At 35.7% G+C, this 14,411-nt stretch overlaps 1 protein-coding gene across 1 annotated transcript; it reads left to right on the top strand.

Moving 5' to 3' along the window:
- The first annotated feature begins 98 nt into the window (after positions 1-98).
- LOC135467142 (enolase 4-like) lies at positions 99-14,069 on the top strand. Its single transcript, XM_064744905.1, is given in 16 exon segments — positions 99-357; positions 1,396-1,440; positions 1,987-2,070; positions 2,427-2,617; positions 2,945-3,079; positions 3,448-3,465; positions 5,109-5,280; positions 6,048-6,176; positions 6,446-6,508; positions 8,923-9,087; positions 9,671-9,721; positions 9,723-9,773; positions 10,605-10,611; positions 10,708-10,902; positions 11,568-11,635; positions 13,374-14,069. Coding segments are annotated over 16 exon segments (1,860 nt in total). The 5' UTR covers positions 99-108; the 3' UTR covers positions 13,611-14,069.
- Positions 14,070-14,411: the final 342 nt, after the last annotated feature.

Below are 14,411 nucleotides of genomic sequence, written 5' to 3'. Positions count from 1 at the left end.
CTGAAATTTGTTCCTAAGTGGTCTAGGAAATGGAGATGAACTAGTGATTGTAGGTCATCTCCTGCACTCGCCACAAACACCACTTCCTTAGCAACGCTGTCAAAATGAATGCATAGAAGCTGTACCGCATGTCTTGGTGCGCTTTTTAATTTCGCTGAAATTTTGTTTAGTAAGTCCATCATTGTTTTCACGATGTCTACTCCTAAAGAAAGACAGCTTGCCGAAGAAGCCAAAAAGTTTTATGAACTGAAACAGAAGGTGGTTAAGTATTATCAAAATAATGGAGTACCAAAGAAAATGGAAGATGTTCTCAATGATATGTACTACGACAACCCAGTGGATGTGTATGGCTATTTGGTAAGCATTTGGAAAGACATTTATGTTTTTGTCAAGTACTTACCTGGAAACTAAGTGACCATTTATTGAAATGCTTACCGTAATGTATTAGTATTATAATTAATGTAGGCCGACTGTCATAACTTCTTAATCTGTAGCATATGCAGGGAACTGTGGAATCAAGAGAAGTAATTTTGTGAGGGAATTTGCCTCTTTTAATGCCCTTTAGAATGTTCATACATGGCTGGTTGCCATTCTTTGTTTTGCTAGCCATGCTAAGACCATGCCTATTGCATCAATATATAAGCTAGACTTAAGGGTATCCTGATGTGGCATTTGTCTGAAAATGTGCATATCTGTATTTGACTGTATCTTTGTCTGTATTTTACACACCACAACAACCAACCCATCAAAATACTACTCAGAACACGTACATTATACAGACCCTATCAGGATTATACACTAATTAAATCCTTTCTAATTATTTTGCATTGTCTTTGAAGACAAGAAGGCATGAACAGGAAAGCATAGAACTTTCTAAATTTTAAACTTAATGATGCAGACTATAGCACAAAACAAACCTTGTGCATCCCTTTAGGGCACACTACCCACATTTTTTGAAATTTCTGACAACACTGTCAAATTAATTATTTAAAGTTTACAGGTCACAAAAGGGTTAACACATGAGTGTTTTATATAATAGTTTATACATGTATATGAGAAATACAAATACGAAGATAATTATATTAATCTTCTGGTGGTTTTATATATGCTGTATATACAGTGTATTCACTACTTTTGATATCAATTATTGTTGGGCTATGTTAAGTATAGTCCCTAATCCAAGATGTGGTCGAAAGCAAATTTTGTGATAGCTGACATCAGGAGACCCTTAAGATCAGTGAATGTTGGTACACCATGAAGTTTAACCCATGATATCATTTATTTGCCTTTTCTGTGATGCTTTAAAAAATTTTTGGACTTGGAGGTAACAAGTATATATTTAATGTTTTGCATAGATGTGGTAACTGTATCTTTTATTTCTTTTTATTTATGTAGTCCAATGTGTTTGCAAACCATTCAAAGCCCTCCTCAGTCACAAAGGTAAGTTGAAATGCTTATGATTTCCTATAAAACTGGATAAGGTCATCCTTAAAAAAAAATTCTTTATTGAGCATAAGCTGAACCTGCTAGGAAAACATAGGACCTTTCATGCACTAGGCTTATTTTTTCTTATGCTGGCTAAATAAAAAATATTGATTTTAAAGAAATGAACATGGAGAGAAAAATATTGGATAATTTAGATCAATAAAAACTTTATGGTAGGGCCCTTTTTTTGGAGGATTGGTTAAGTTACACCCAAAGAACATACTTGTAATGATGGCCTCATGTAGGCTTATGTGAGATGGATGTTTATCATACACATGTATATATGTTGTTTTTTCATAAATCTGATAATAATGTAGAACCTTCTTTCAGTTTCAAGACTCAGTTCATTCATTATGTATATGTGTACTAGGTACCTAATTGCTTTCATGTTCTTGCTCAGTATAGTTGATGTAATTTAGAATCAAGAATGCCTGTCATAGCTGTTATAGCTCATTGTTGCTTTATTTGTGATTTTCTATTTCTTTTCATTTTGCCCATAAGATAAAAGCCAGGGAAGCACTGGACAGCAAAGGACAACCTACACTACAAACAGATATATATTGTCTGGTGAAAAATATAGAGAAAGTAAGTCCTGAGATAAGGGACACGATTCTGAACAAAGTGATCTTTGTTATACCGTACTAAAAATTATGTGATATAACTTAGTGGGTATTACATGAAGCTATTTTCTACGTTGGTTTTTTTTTTGAGGGGGCATGAAGTAAAATGCCAAATGGGAGAAAACAGGGTATAAGTTTTCCTCTAAGGCTTCAGATTAGTTCACTGGAATGTTTGTTTCAATATCAGAAATCTGACTAGCCGGTATTGGGAACCTTTTTGAAGATTATGTGAAAATGCCGGCTGTGAACCTATTTGCTTAATATACATATATTTGCTTGTTTATTATCCATGTTGAAATTTTGTAACTGAATTGTTTTCAGATAGTGGCGAGTTGTGTGGTGTCCAGCTATGGCTATGTACTGGATGGTGCTAAGGTAGAAGAGAAGGAGGAAGAAGACAAATGGAGACAGGAGATGATAAATTCTGCAGTAGAAGTGATCGATGGAGAACTCTGTGAGAAACTCTGCGGCATTGACCCTACAAAACTGAGAGATGCTGACACCATTGTAACGTATGGAAACCTGCAGAAGTATTTAAAGATAAAAACCTTCTATAAATGATCTTTAAGCCTTTCAGATGCTAAATCCAGATACACATTGATGTGTTTTTGTTTAACACTTTGAAGAGAAAATATAAATTACTTGGTAGCTTTTTCAAATATTTCAGCAGGAAATGCTGGCATTATATCAAATACCTCTTTTAACACTCATTAAAGAAAATGCTATTAAAGCTGTCATTTAACTAGCAGGCTAGCATGACAGGGTGCTTTCCTTTTTGCTTTAGCTTTGAGACATTCAGCCTGCTGTTAACGTAATGTTTTCTTGTGGTATTGCTGCAGAGAGGTGATTAAGAAGTTAAAAGATGAGGAGGCCGAGCGAGTGGCCCTGGAGAAAGCTGCGGAGGCAGCAGGTACAGAATCCCCAGCCAAAGCTGAAGAAGACAAAGCAGCAAGGAAGGCCCCTTCTTCTCCAAAGTAGGTGAACCAATATACACAGTAAAGTTTGTATATTGTATACAGTGTATCAAATGGCTGACACTTTGGCATTTTTACACTTTTAGAATAAATGATTATGGCCTGGCGCAACAGTCGAAAGATGCCAGTGTCATGATTGTAGTCTTGTATCATTGACACTTTTTGTTTTATTTTTTCTGTAAAATATTTTTGAAGCCACTGGCTTTTTGTTAGTCCTTGCCAAAACTTTGCTTTTACTTCAGAATTATTCGCCCTGGTTCTGCAACAGAACCAAAACTCAATATGAAACTAGCTCTTATGCCTACTTTCAATACCTCACACAACTTTGCATGTACATGTAAATAGTTTGCTGGAATTGTTTCTTCTAGAAAAAGTGGAGCTAACAGGTAAATTTGTTTTTACGTTTGTTTGCATGTAGCCATTCCTATAGATTTAGTAGTCTTGTGTCATTTATCTTTCCCTTTGAACCAAATCGTTCTAAAATCATTATCAGTTGAGTTTTGCATTATAGACTTTATTCACTCCATTCCATAAACATTTTGTAAATGGTACATGAAATATGTACATAAACACATGTAGTAATAATACATGTTCTACATATAATTGTATTTAAAAGCTGTACAAATTGTAAGATACTACACCATTGCAAAAAAATATTTTAAGAAATGAAAATGTTTAAGTCTGTTTATGCCTGTACAAATGTTAATCTTTGAAATATTTTCCTGTTATATCTTAATTTTTATAATACTATAATTTTTAGCATTATTTTGTATGTGTTTTTTCCATTTTACATATTATCAACTACGTTGTGTTTTTACTGTATTCCATTCACAGGGGACGGAGGTACAGTTTATAAAGTCTTTTTTTGCATGCATTCTTCTGATACTAGTCCATGTAGATGCCATGTATTTTAATAGTGCATGATTATTATGTATATATATGTGTATATATCAGCAGTAGTAGATGTGGCTGATCATTAGTATTTTTCTAGTAATATCACAGTAACTGTGAATAATCTTGCATGATATAATTATCTCACATGCCCTGCATTCAGTCCCCATATTCATCTCACTTACAAAGGTATTTCCTCAGGACATCACCCACAAATTTGGTCAACACCTTGTGGCCTGTCTCTTATCTGCGTCTGAAATCATTTATTAGTCTACATTAGTGTACCCCCCTGACTTTGTAGACACATCTACAACAAATATTGACAATAGGAAAACATCCATGCAATGATGAATGTTTGGATGGTGTCAGTTGCATTCATTATTGTCATTATAAACCATACGCCTCATTTCAATGTTCAGTTAAAAAAAAAACAGGAAAAAAAGAAATAATAATAATTTCAGATATAGTTTTTAGTAGTCATTCTGTTAATACTTTCTTAAATTATGAGATGGCTTTTCCTAGAAATAAATACCCTCTCTGTCATTGTGAATAGAAAAGAAGGCTACTCAAGCTAACAGTTTAACAACCGATGTCCTGGATAGATAACTATCTTCACTAAACAATATATATTCTTTTTAGCTTTGAGTAAAATCAGATCTTTTATGCAGCTTTTCGTCTTTAGTCTTCATATATACAAATGACAATAGCATGCATAATCCTGTGCTATTTTATGTACTTGTAACACTTCACATGTTTTGTGCACCAGATCTGCATGTATGACAGCATGTTTAAATGGAAATAGTTATGATAAATAGTTAAATAGTTATGTGTTACAGCTTGCAGAATATTTTTTTTTCAAAAGACATATCAGTATATATAATATGCAATAATACATGTAATATATATCAGTTCCAGATGTGCATGCTGTTGAAATTCAGTGTCTAACATAACATATAATGGAACCCATTCCATATTACTTTTAAAAAAATTCTAAATGAAAACTCTAAAGTAGGACATTAACTTTATGTAAGATAGGTTTTTCATACAGTACAACATTTCCTTTCAGGTAAACTAAACAGTGATGTATGGTTATTGTAGTACAATGTGGTTATTAATTGATACTTATTGTTTTTGAAAGGTCTAAAGCAGGGAAAAGTCCACAAGGACTGATATTGCCTGATGAACCCAGAGAAATCTTTCTCCAGGGAAGTAACTCCTTATCTGCCCTTAGTCAGGCATTGTGTAAGGCTGGAGCTGAAGTACAGGACATCCCGCTTTACCAACATATTGCACAGACAAGTATAGGGGATGTAAGTGGACTTGAGCTACCGTATTTCCTCAACCCTAGTGCATATGAAAGAGCAACTTTCAGTGCAATTTATGCACATTTTAATGTGATTTTAGAGACAAAACTACATTGGCTGGATTGTCCAGTCTCAGGACTTCTTAAAAAGTGTAATTTTATCAGTCAAGACAGAATAATGTCTTAAGAGGATGCTTGAATAAACATATTAAAAATATACGAAAGGTTGAAGAATTATTGTATAGACTCCTTCATTACCAATATATCATAATCTATCTAATATATCCCACAATCATCAGGATGACTTTTTTTATATTCATGGAGATGCGCAAGTGTTACTGCCTAATCTGTGCCAATTTTTCTTTATCTTTTACCTGACTGCTTGTGTATTTGTAAAGTAATATTGAATATATTTGTTTCCATGCATTCTCTACCCTTTTTTGCATTAGTTCTTTGTATGCCTATAAAATGCATGCTTGTTTGTACAGCTGTGATAAGCTTTTCTCAGAGTATGCTAATTTCCAACAGTTTACATTGCATGCACAAATTATTATGTTTGCCCTAAAAATCTGTCTGAAAAAAAGGCTCATTTAGTGGGAAACAAAAGGTCATAAAAATTACTTTCATTGCTGATCAAAGCTCCTTTTTAAGATGAATAATTTGAATTGGCAAAAATGATTTTAATTTTAGTTATGGATGAAATTTTAAATCAAATACAGTACAGTAACCAAATAAATAAATGAAGGAGTTGCTTGTTTTTTTTTTTTCCTCCAGACAGTGAAGAAGTTCAAATTACCATTACCCATGGTGACCATTATTCAGGCAGGGAGAGGCAACACTGGTAAATTCCGCTGTGTCAAGGACTTCATGATTGTTCCCAGCCCAGCCATGTCACTAAAGGAGGTAATGACCATGGTTAACCAACATCCAGCTTTGCAGTCACTGAGTCTGGCATTTTTTGTGTCACATCAGGACATGTGCAATGCCACACGTGTATTTTTTGTGGGCATTTTGGTTTATGTTTTTTATGTTGTTACATATGCATGTATATTGGTCTTTCAATTGTTCACAGTCTAATGTTTTCTTTAATATACTTAATAATGAATACTGTGATTAACTAGCTATGTTAATTATTTAGGTTTATTTACTTGTTTTCCTGTGTTTTTCCCCAGAGTGTCAAGCATTTGGGTGCTATTTATTCCTCTGTTGCAAACAGTCTGGTCACAAAATATGGGGTAAGTACAAGTGTGATTCTTTAAGGGATGTACTGCTGAAAGATATTCAGAATTTTGTGTTGGTTCAGCTAACTACAAAAATGAGTTGCATTTGACTCCTAACTAAACCTCCTGGGCTTATATTATCAAAATATCTCAATTAAGAGAATTACTAGGGAAAATCCGTCACTGGTCTTAACTGTCTGCCCAACAAGATAAAAAGCAAATGAGGCAGAGCAGAGATTCCCAGCAACATTCGCTCCTGGATCGCACATGTAAACAATAGGATAGATTGAAAGCAAATTATAAGTCTAGTAAACCAAGTAAGACCTTCCTTTCTGTCAGTAATGTATTATAAAGTATTCGTAATTCTCAACAATCTGTATGACAGAACTGACGATACATATGGTAAGCTGCACAGTTACAGCACAATAATCTGTCTTACATTTCACATCTCTTGTCATTTAAACAACGAGGGGAGATAACCCAGTCAAAAAAAAGTCAAAAAGTCAGTCGTCTGCTATGTTTCTAAATGTAGTGACTTGAGTGAGTTTGTGGTCGAAGGAAACCCCGGCTAAAACTGAACATTTGATTTTTCACTCAAAGTCAGATACTTGTCAGTGGACATCTGGAAGTCTCACTGTGTTCACGATGTCTAAAATAACAGCACAATTTTTTTTCGCCGTTGGCAATATTTCAGTGTGTTTTAAAATACAGAAGTATGTTATGAATCCTGACATTTCCTGAAGGTGTGAATTTGCACAGGCTAATATGTCTTTACATGTACAGTTGTGCTTCTGTAGCGCTCACTGCACTGTGCAGTTTTTCAGAACTGCGTGTCACAAATATTCTTCTTCTGTTTTGTTGTTAATCATTACCATTCAAGAGGAAGAAAGATTAAGGCGTCTGTCAGAGTTTGTAAAACAGTTTGTGGACTATTCGCAAAGTATTAATCTGTTTGACCCATTGTGTATGCTGGACCTATATCTGACATTTTTAATAGTAATCAAAAAATATACGATGTATGATTCATTAAAGTAATGATAAGTTGTTGTGTATTTTGCATTTGTGGAATTAGTGGTGCTTTCCAGATCTGCACATAATGAAAAAAAAAATTTCCAATTTTCTAAACAAAATTCTCTTTTTATTTATTCAGCCTAAACAGGTAAAATTAAAGTTTCTTATAATACATGTATGTAGTTACTGCTGGGATAAATTAGGTGCTTTATAGGCATCATTCCTGTTGCCTATTATCCTTCAGTGGGTTTCTAAACCCAGTTTGTGCTTGACTTTGGCTCTGTAGTTTGTTGATGAATGCATGTTTTTCTTTTCCTCATAAATAAACTGTGACTTTGTCAAGAGATGACTAACAGATCTATGAATGGGATGCATTTCGATTCTCTCCCCAGATAACCAAATGAATTTGAGCATTTTGTCTTCTCAAACCTTGGACATTTCACTGCATGTGTAATTGTATGCAAAGATTATGATGAAAAAAATTCTTAAATACATGCGTAGCCAGTTTCTGATTTATGGTCTTGTCCGCAGCTATAGAAAAGAGCAAATTAATAAATGTACCATCACTTTAGGGGACCAGTGGCAACGACAAACTGGCCGTAATTTGACCAAATTAATGTTGGAAGTAGCCTTCAAACAGTTACATGTAGCAACCAAATTATTGAACTAAAAAACTATCTACTGATTCCTGTTGCCACGTCTAGTTTTTTCTGTTTTTTATGAGTGCCAGCTGTGTACTAGTTCCATATCTCTCAAACCTTAAGGTGGTGAAATGCATTGCTTCTTAGTCAGAGGCAATAAATTTATTCGGTATAAAGCATGACCAATTTAAACTTCCGTTTTACAGGCATAATGAATTTTTTTTTCAGTGTCAGAGTAGGGGTATAAAAATAAAAAGGCTGAAAAAATTGCCTAAAGTTTGGGAAATGTGAACTGTCCCAGCAAATTTTCCAGTTTAAGTTGTAATTATTTGATCAACAAACAGGACAAAAATCATAAAAACACCCAAGATTAGAAAAAATAAAGAGTGGCTTTGCAATTTTATTTTTTTCTGTTTCAGATTTTTTAATGTCAAATCACCAGTAAAACATAGTAAAATTGGTGTCACCTAAAGAAATGTGGCTAACTTAACATTTCCTGAACATTCCATGGCCAAGGGCCTCTTTAGGGCATTTGCTGATGCAAATAAAGTGATTTTCTTGTAATCTACCTCAGATCACTTCAGCTGTGGCCTTAATTCACATGTAGAATTCTTTAGTATGGCATTCAAAACTGGTCCCACAAATAACTAAACAAAGGCCTTTTTTGTGAGTGAGAATGATATTAACTGAAACAAGTGGAACGTTTTAAAGAGGAGACTTCATGTTGATTAACTCTCTATTGTATCATATCTTATAATAATGATTAAATGTTTAAAGCCTGGCCTGAGGAACACCAGTGATGTGGGAGCCTTGTGTCCTGCGCTGGAGCGCGTAGAGCAGGCTCTGGACGTCATATTGGAGGGGCTGAGCAGTGTGGGACTTAGCCCAGGGACAGACTTCAATATTGTCCTCAACTGTGCTGCACATGAATTGTTTGATCTGGTAAGCTGAACACAGTGAATACACTGTACATGGAAATATAACTGCAGGTCTACAGCATTACAACCTTCAATACATGTACACCCATATTTTCACGCTGAAGTTACATTAAATTGAAGTAAAGAAGAAAACAAGAACAAAACATAAGATCACATTTTGAAAGCAGTATTTGGCCTGTATCAGGAAAGTTCATAATGTTCATCCCGTTCTGAAAACCAAGTTCAATGGCATTGAAATAATGGAGAAAACATAAATTGCATAAATAAATACTAGTCAGTAATGTGAATCTTGATCAAAATGTGAAGGCAAGTCTAAGTGAAGTTATCAAACATAAATATATTTGGAATATGATTTCATATTATTGCTACTTTGGCAATCTAGTTCAATTTATTTGATTAATACTTTGACCAAATTTTCCTCTTCATCATGTAGATAATCCGTGAAAACATGATGGCTGTATCATTTACTCTGAAGAAATTCTTGTGCCAAGTTTAATAAAAATGGGTGCTAATATTATTAAAATAGGAAATACATAGGCACATGTGTATGTGTTTGCTGTTACAGGAGAGGGCAAATATGAGGCGAGTGTAGTGGACTGAAGGGGCCGGAGGATATGGTGGATTTCTGGGTGGATTTGCCTCCACCGTTACCCAGCTATCAATGGGCTTATTGATCCACTGAGGAGAGGGGTTTGTACATTGTGAAGTTAAATCACTGTCAGTCAAATCATTGTTACCTAATTTGCCCAAGTGTTGCCCAGCGACAGGCGAGATTATTTTTTGCTTGTCGGCAGCAAAAATCATGCCATCAGCGGGTATATATGGAGAGTTCAAGCCCTGTGATGGTAAGTTGTTGCTTTAAACTCACTTTGAGTCATTATCTGCTGGTAATTTGCAAGTAAAGATTGGCGGGGTTCCAAGTTCTGTTATAGCTTTGTACATGAAGAGCTCTGCATTCATATCAACATGCCACTCCACATGTGTAAAGTTCTGAGTGGTCACGTTCATGCTGATCAATCACGAAAGAGTCTTCTCCCGAACTCCCATTCATCATAAAATGGCGATCATAAATCAATCAAGGTGCACCATTGTGATCAAATTCATTATGATTAAAACTGAGGAAAAACATGAACTGTTGGTGACAGGAGCATAGACTGACTGCTTAGTGAAGCCTGAGCTTGTTTATTAGATTCGGAAACTGTCCATTAATCCCCTGGCCACCGTTGATGCTCTCCCGCAGCGCCCAGTCAGTAAGAACAACAATCAGTGCAATGAATCATGGGATACACTTTCCAAGCCTTCGCAAAAACTTAAGCATACTTTGATTGTGTTGGCCAATTTCAGAGCTTTATAAAAATGATAATTTTATTAGTCTACATGGAATAATGGTAGGATAAAACATATTGCAAACATGGAAAAAGGTTGAAGAATTACAATATGCATATTGGACTTCAGTGTCACTGATATACATTCAAGGATGGAAAAATTCTTTGTGCTGGACCTTTTTTTTAAACAAGTTAGGAAAAATGTAAATCTTGTAGCTTGATTTACTATTCGTGATTGTCATTTTGGACAGAGCTTTTCACTTCAGTGGGAATAGTACTGTATGCCATGTTGATTGCAGGACACAGACAGTGGAATAAACTGTGTGAGAAAGTCAGCTCAAAGTGTTACGTGATTGGAGATGCTGTGTATCACCGGCCAGGCCTGCTGAAGTCTGAGGAGGTGAACAAAGAGTTACAGACTAGCGGTGTGGTACTCAGGTTGGAACAGATGAATACAGTTTCAGATATCATCACCTGTACGCAGAAATTGGAAGGTGGGCATATAATAATAAGTAAAATTGACAGACAGTTTTAAAAGCCATCTATCCAAATACCTTTAAGGGTAGTGTTTTTTTTTTATACTCCCAACAATTAAGATGGCTCGAATTATGGTTTTGTGGTGTTTGTTGTACCATACTTTTGGGGTATTCACTTCATCAAATTTGTTGACTTAAATTCTCCACCGCCAGAGCAGAAACCATTTGAAATCCTTTCACATGGTGTAGCATTTTACAGTTACCTATACATTTTTTTGTAATTTGTTGTTTTGTGTCAGCACTGTATTAAAAAGACTGCTTCACTTGAGAGTTTATGAAACTAAGATTCTGTGCATTTTTGATCATCAGATCAAGCAGGTTGGCATCACCTGTTATTCCACTCAGGTTGAGTGTATCTTAAGGTTTCAAATTTTTGGATTTGATTTGATTTTAATCAGAAGAAGTCAGTTGTCAAATCAAAAGAGATGTTTAATGTACATGTTTGCATGTAACATTGGACTAGCATTTGATTCACAGGTTAGAAAAGTATGTTGTGGGTAGAGATAAAAAAAAAAAAAAGATCAGTAATTAAACCTGTGCATTATTGTATTCTCAGTGGTAAATCAAGTGTTATGTGATAGCGTATGAAAAAGACATCAATGATGTATCGTCTTTTGTTTAAGAAACATCCAACCAAGTAGTACTATCCACATGCCAAGGGGAAACAACTGATGATTTCCTAGCAGATTTGGTAAGTCTTCATGTTGACATGTCTGTTTATATAGGTTCCCAAGTGTAGATACCTACTTGAACATATATATGTCACTTCACAAAAAACTGCCAGCTTATAAAGAAAATTAACAAAATAATAGGCCTGACCTGAATTACCTCCCTTTTTACACAACACCGACTATGACGTAGCGCGAGATTAGTTACAAGAAGTGGGGCCTCGCCTATCCAAGCATGTAGTATGTAGGTGGTATCGTGATAGCAACAAATATTTTCTAGGCAAGAGAATGTAAAAAGAGACTTTGAGATTCGTTGAAATGTCTATGTTTTTCAACCCTTAAGTATGGTAAATGACGTAAAGTTTCACACATCAGTTACTGTTGTTTATTTTCACCTCGACTGATTTAGCGGCAAGATGACAGAAGTGGGTGAGTAGCCCCACAGTCCTTGTCATTTTCCTGCATGGCAGCTATGATCTCTATTCCATGCCACGTGGGGCCAAGTCACTGACGCAAGGTGTGCCGGTCTCCCGACTAGCCCATGTACATTTCTGATTATACCCATGAATTAAACCGAAGAAAAATATAGTGATGGCTAATAGTGAAAATATGATGACTATTACAACCCTGTTGTGAAGTAAGCCTGTATGTACTAAATTAAGTATGATTAAAACTGAAGAAAACATGATCTATTGGTGGCAGGAGCACAGACTGACTGCCCAGTGATGCGTGAGCTTGCATGTTTATTACATTCAGGGATGGTTCATATAATCCATTGACCGTCCCCGACCCTGTCCCGCAGCGCCCATTCAGGAAGGACCACAATCAACGCAATGATTTATGGGATACATTTTCCAAATCTAAGGACGAAACTTAATGTCTTTTATCGTATATATATATATATATATATATATATATGTGGATGTATCGTGAAAGCTGGCTATTGTGTTTTGACCAGAATTTTTTAATTACTTCCAAATTTAAAAAATACATGAAGTTTATCCAGGGCTCTCCTAATAAGTCATACAAAATTACAAAAATTATTGTCTTAAAGTTAGGTCTTAAGCTGGCTTATGTCGCTTTATCTCAGAAACTTGCCATAAGCCAAGGTCCTACCTCACCACAGCTTACTCCTATTAACACACCTTTTAAGCGGGAGAGTGACCTCTTAAGGGAGGTAATTCGGTGTGGCCACATGATTTAAGTTTGTCAAAAATATATGTAGAGGAAACCTGCATGTATGGGTGTTCTTATTCCGACATGTTAGGTTCAAAATAAACGTTACAGAAAGTACAAGTCAGAATAAAAAAGTATGCAATTTTTTTTAAAACCTATCACAAACTAGGTTGTCTCCCTTGGTCACCTGTTCATTTCCATGCTTTCATCATGGCAATAACGGTTCACTAGCCCTCTACAAAGGGAAGCAATTCTTGCCTATGAACATGTAACTCATGGAATAACAGTGCCCTCTACCTAATTCAATAACAATGTCAGCTGTGATTATTCCTGATTTGCAATATTTGCTTCCTTTTGTGGAGGGTTAGAAAACCCCATTTGAACTTATGCATCACAGACGTTGGCGACAGCAAAATGCACTCTGAAATTTGCTGAATTGTGCTTACAGTACTGGAACATAGCCAAGTGTTTTTTTTGTACCCACACTAAACAAATTCTGATCATATGCAAGCCGTCTCACTTAATGTAATACAGCCAAGTTAATGTTACAAACTTAATGTTTCTGCCTAAAACTGTGATTGACAGGCTGTGGGCGTGGGAGCCAGATTTCTGAAGATAGGTGCCCCCTGCCGCGGAGAAAGGGTGTCCAAGCTCAACCGACTGTTACAAATAGAGGACATACTGGAGAGTTCCGATTGTTTGGAGACCCACAGTGAACACAACTACCCAAACCTTACTGTCCCACCCCCTGCTGATGTACAGATTCCGGAGGAGGAGGCCACCGAGGGGGAGGTCTCAGAGAAAACACCTGATGCAGACTAATAGTGTAAGGGACAAATTGGGAAATTCCTGTGAAGTGTTCTCATTTTGAGGACATCAGTTAGAAACTGAAACTTCACGAACGTATGTTTCAAGAGCAAGATATCTATAATGTTACAATCTTTGTGATGGGTATGCTTTTTATTTTGTTCATACCTGAATGTGTGCATCAAGACACTGACATAATGTGAAGCAACTAGCTCAAGAACACAACTTCAAGCTTCTAAGAAAAAGGAAAAACATGCATATGGGGGCAACATGTGTGAAAAGTTGTTTTGAAATTTAAAAAAAATGTAAAAATAAGGCAACGTGAACATTTTCACAATGTGAAATGAATAGAACCACTGGATAACACATTCAGTTAGTAACAGAATCTCTTGTTGACAAAGATTTGTAAACCGTCATAAGATTTATCTTGTTATTTTTTTTTTAAAATAGTTTATTAAATTATGTTTCACATCAGCAATGCAACTGTGTTGTTAGAGGTGCTTGGTTTTGACAACTTAGTTTCCAGATGTTGTAATAGTACCCTGCCCAGAAAAACTGTATACTTGTTTGATGTGGAAGTACACGCCACTGTAGTGTATGACACTGCTGCTGAACACAAGAATACATATCAGTATGTCATTTGCGATACAATAGTGGTCGGGTTTATGAAGGAAACAGAATAGACAACCCTTTGTCCTCCCAAATGTTGCCAAACCACCAAGAGCAGTCTCCATTACATAACTTTATTGGTAAAAAGCCAGTCGCCGCTTTTAGCATCTGAGTCACAGATAGCCCCGTTCAAAACCAGCATGTCCT

Source organism: Liolophura sinensis, chromosome 6 (assembly GCF_032854445.1).
Source record: "Liolophura sinensis isolate JHLJ2023 chromosome 6, CUHK_Ljap_v2, whole genome shotgun sequence".
Classification (NCBI taxonomy): domain Eukaryota; kingdom Metazoa; phylum Mollusca; class Polyplacophora; order Chitonida; family Chitonidae; genus Liolophura; species Liolophura sinensis.
This window is presented reverse-complemented; position numbering and strand designations above follow the sequence as displayed.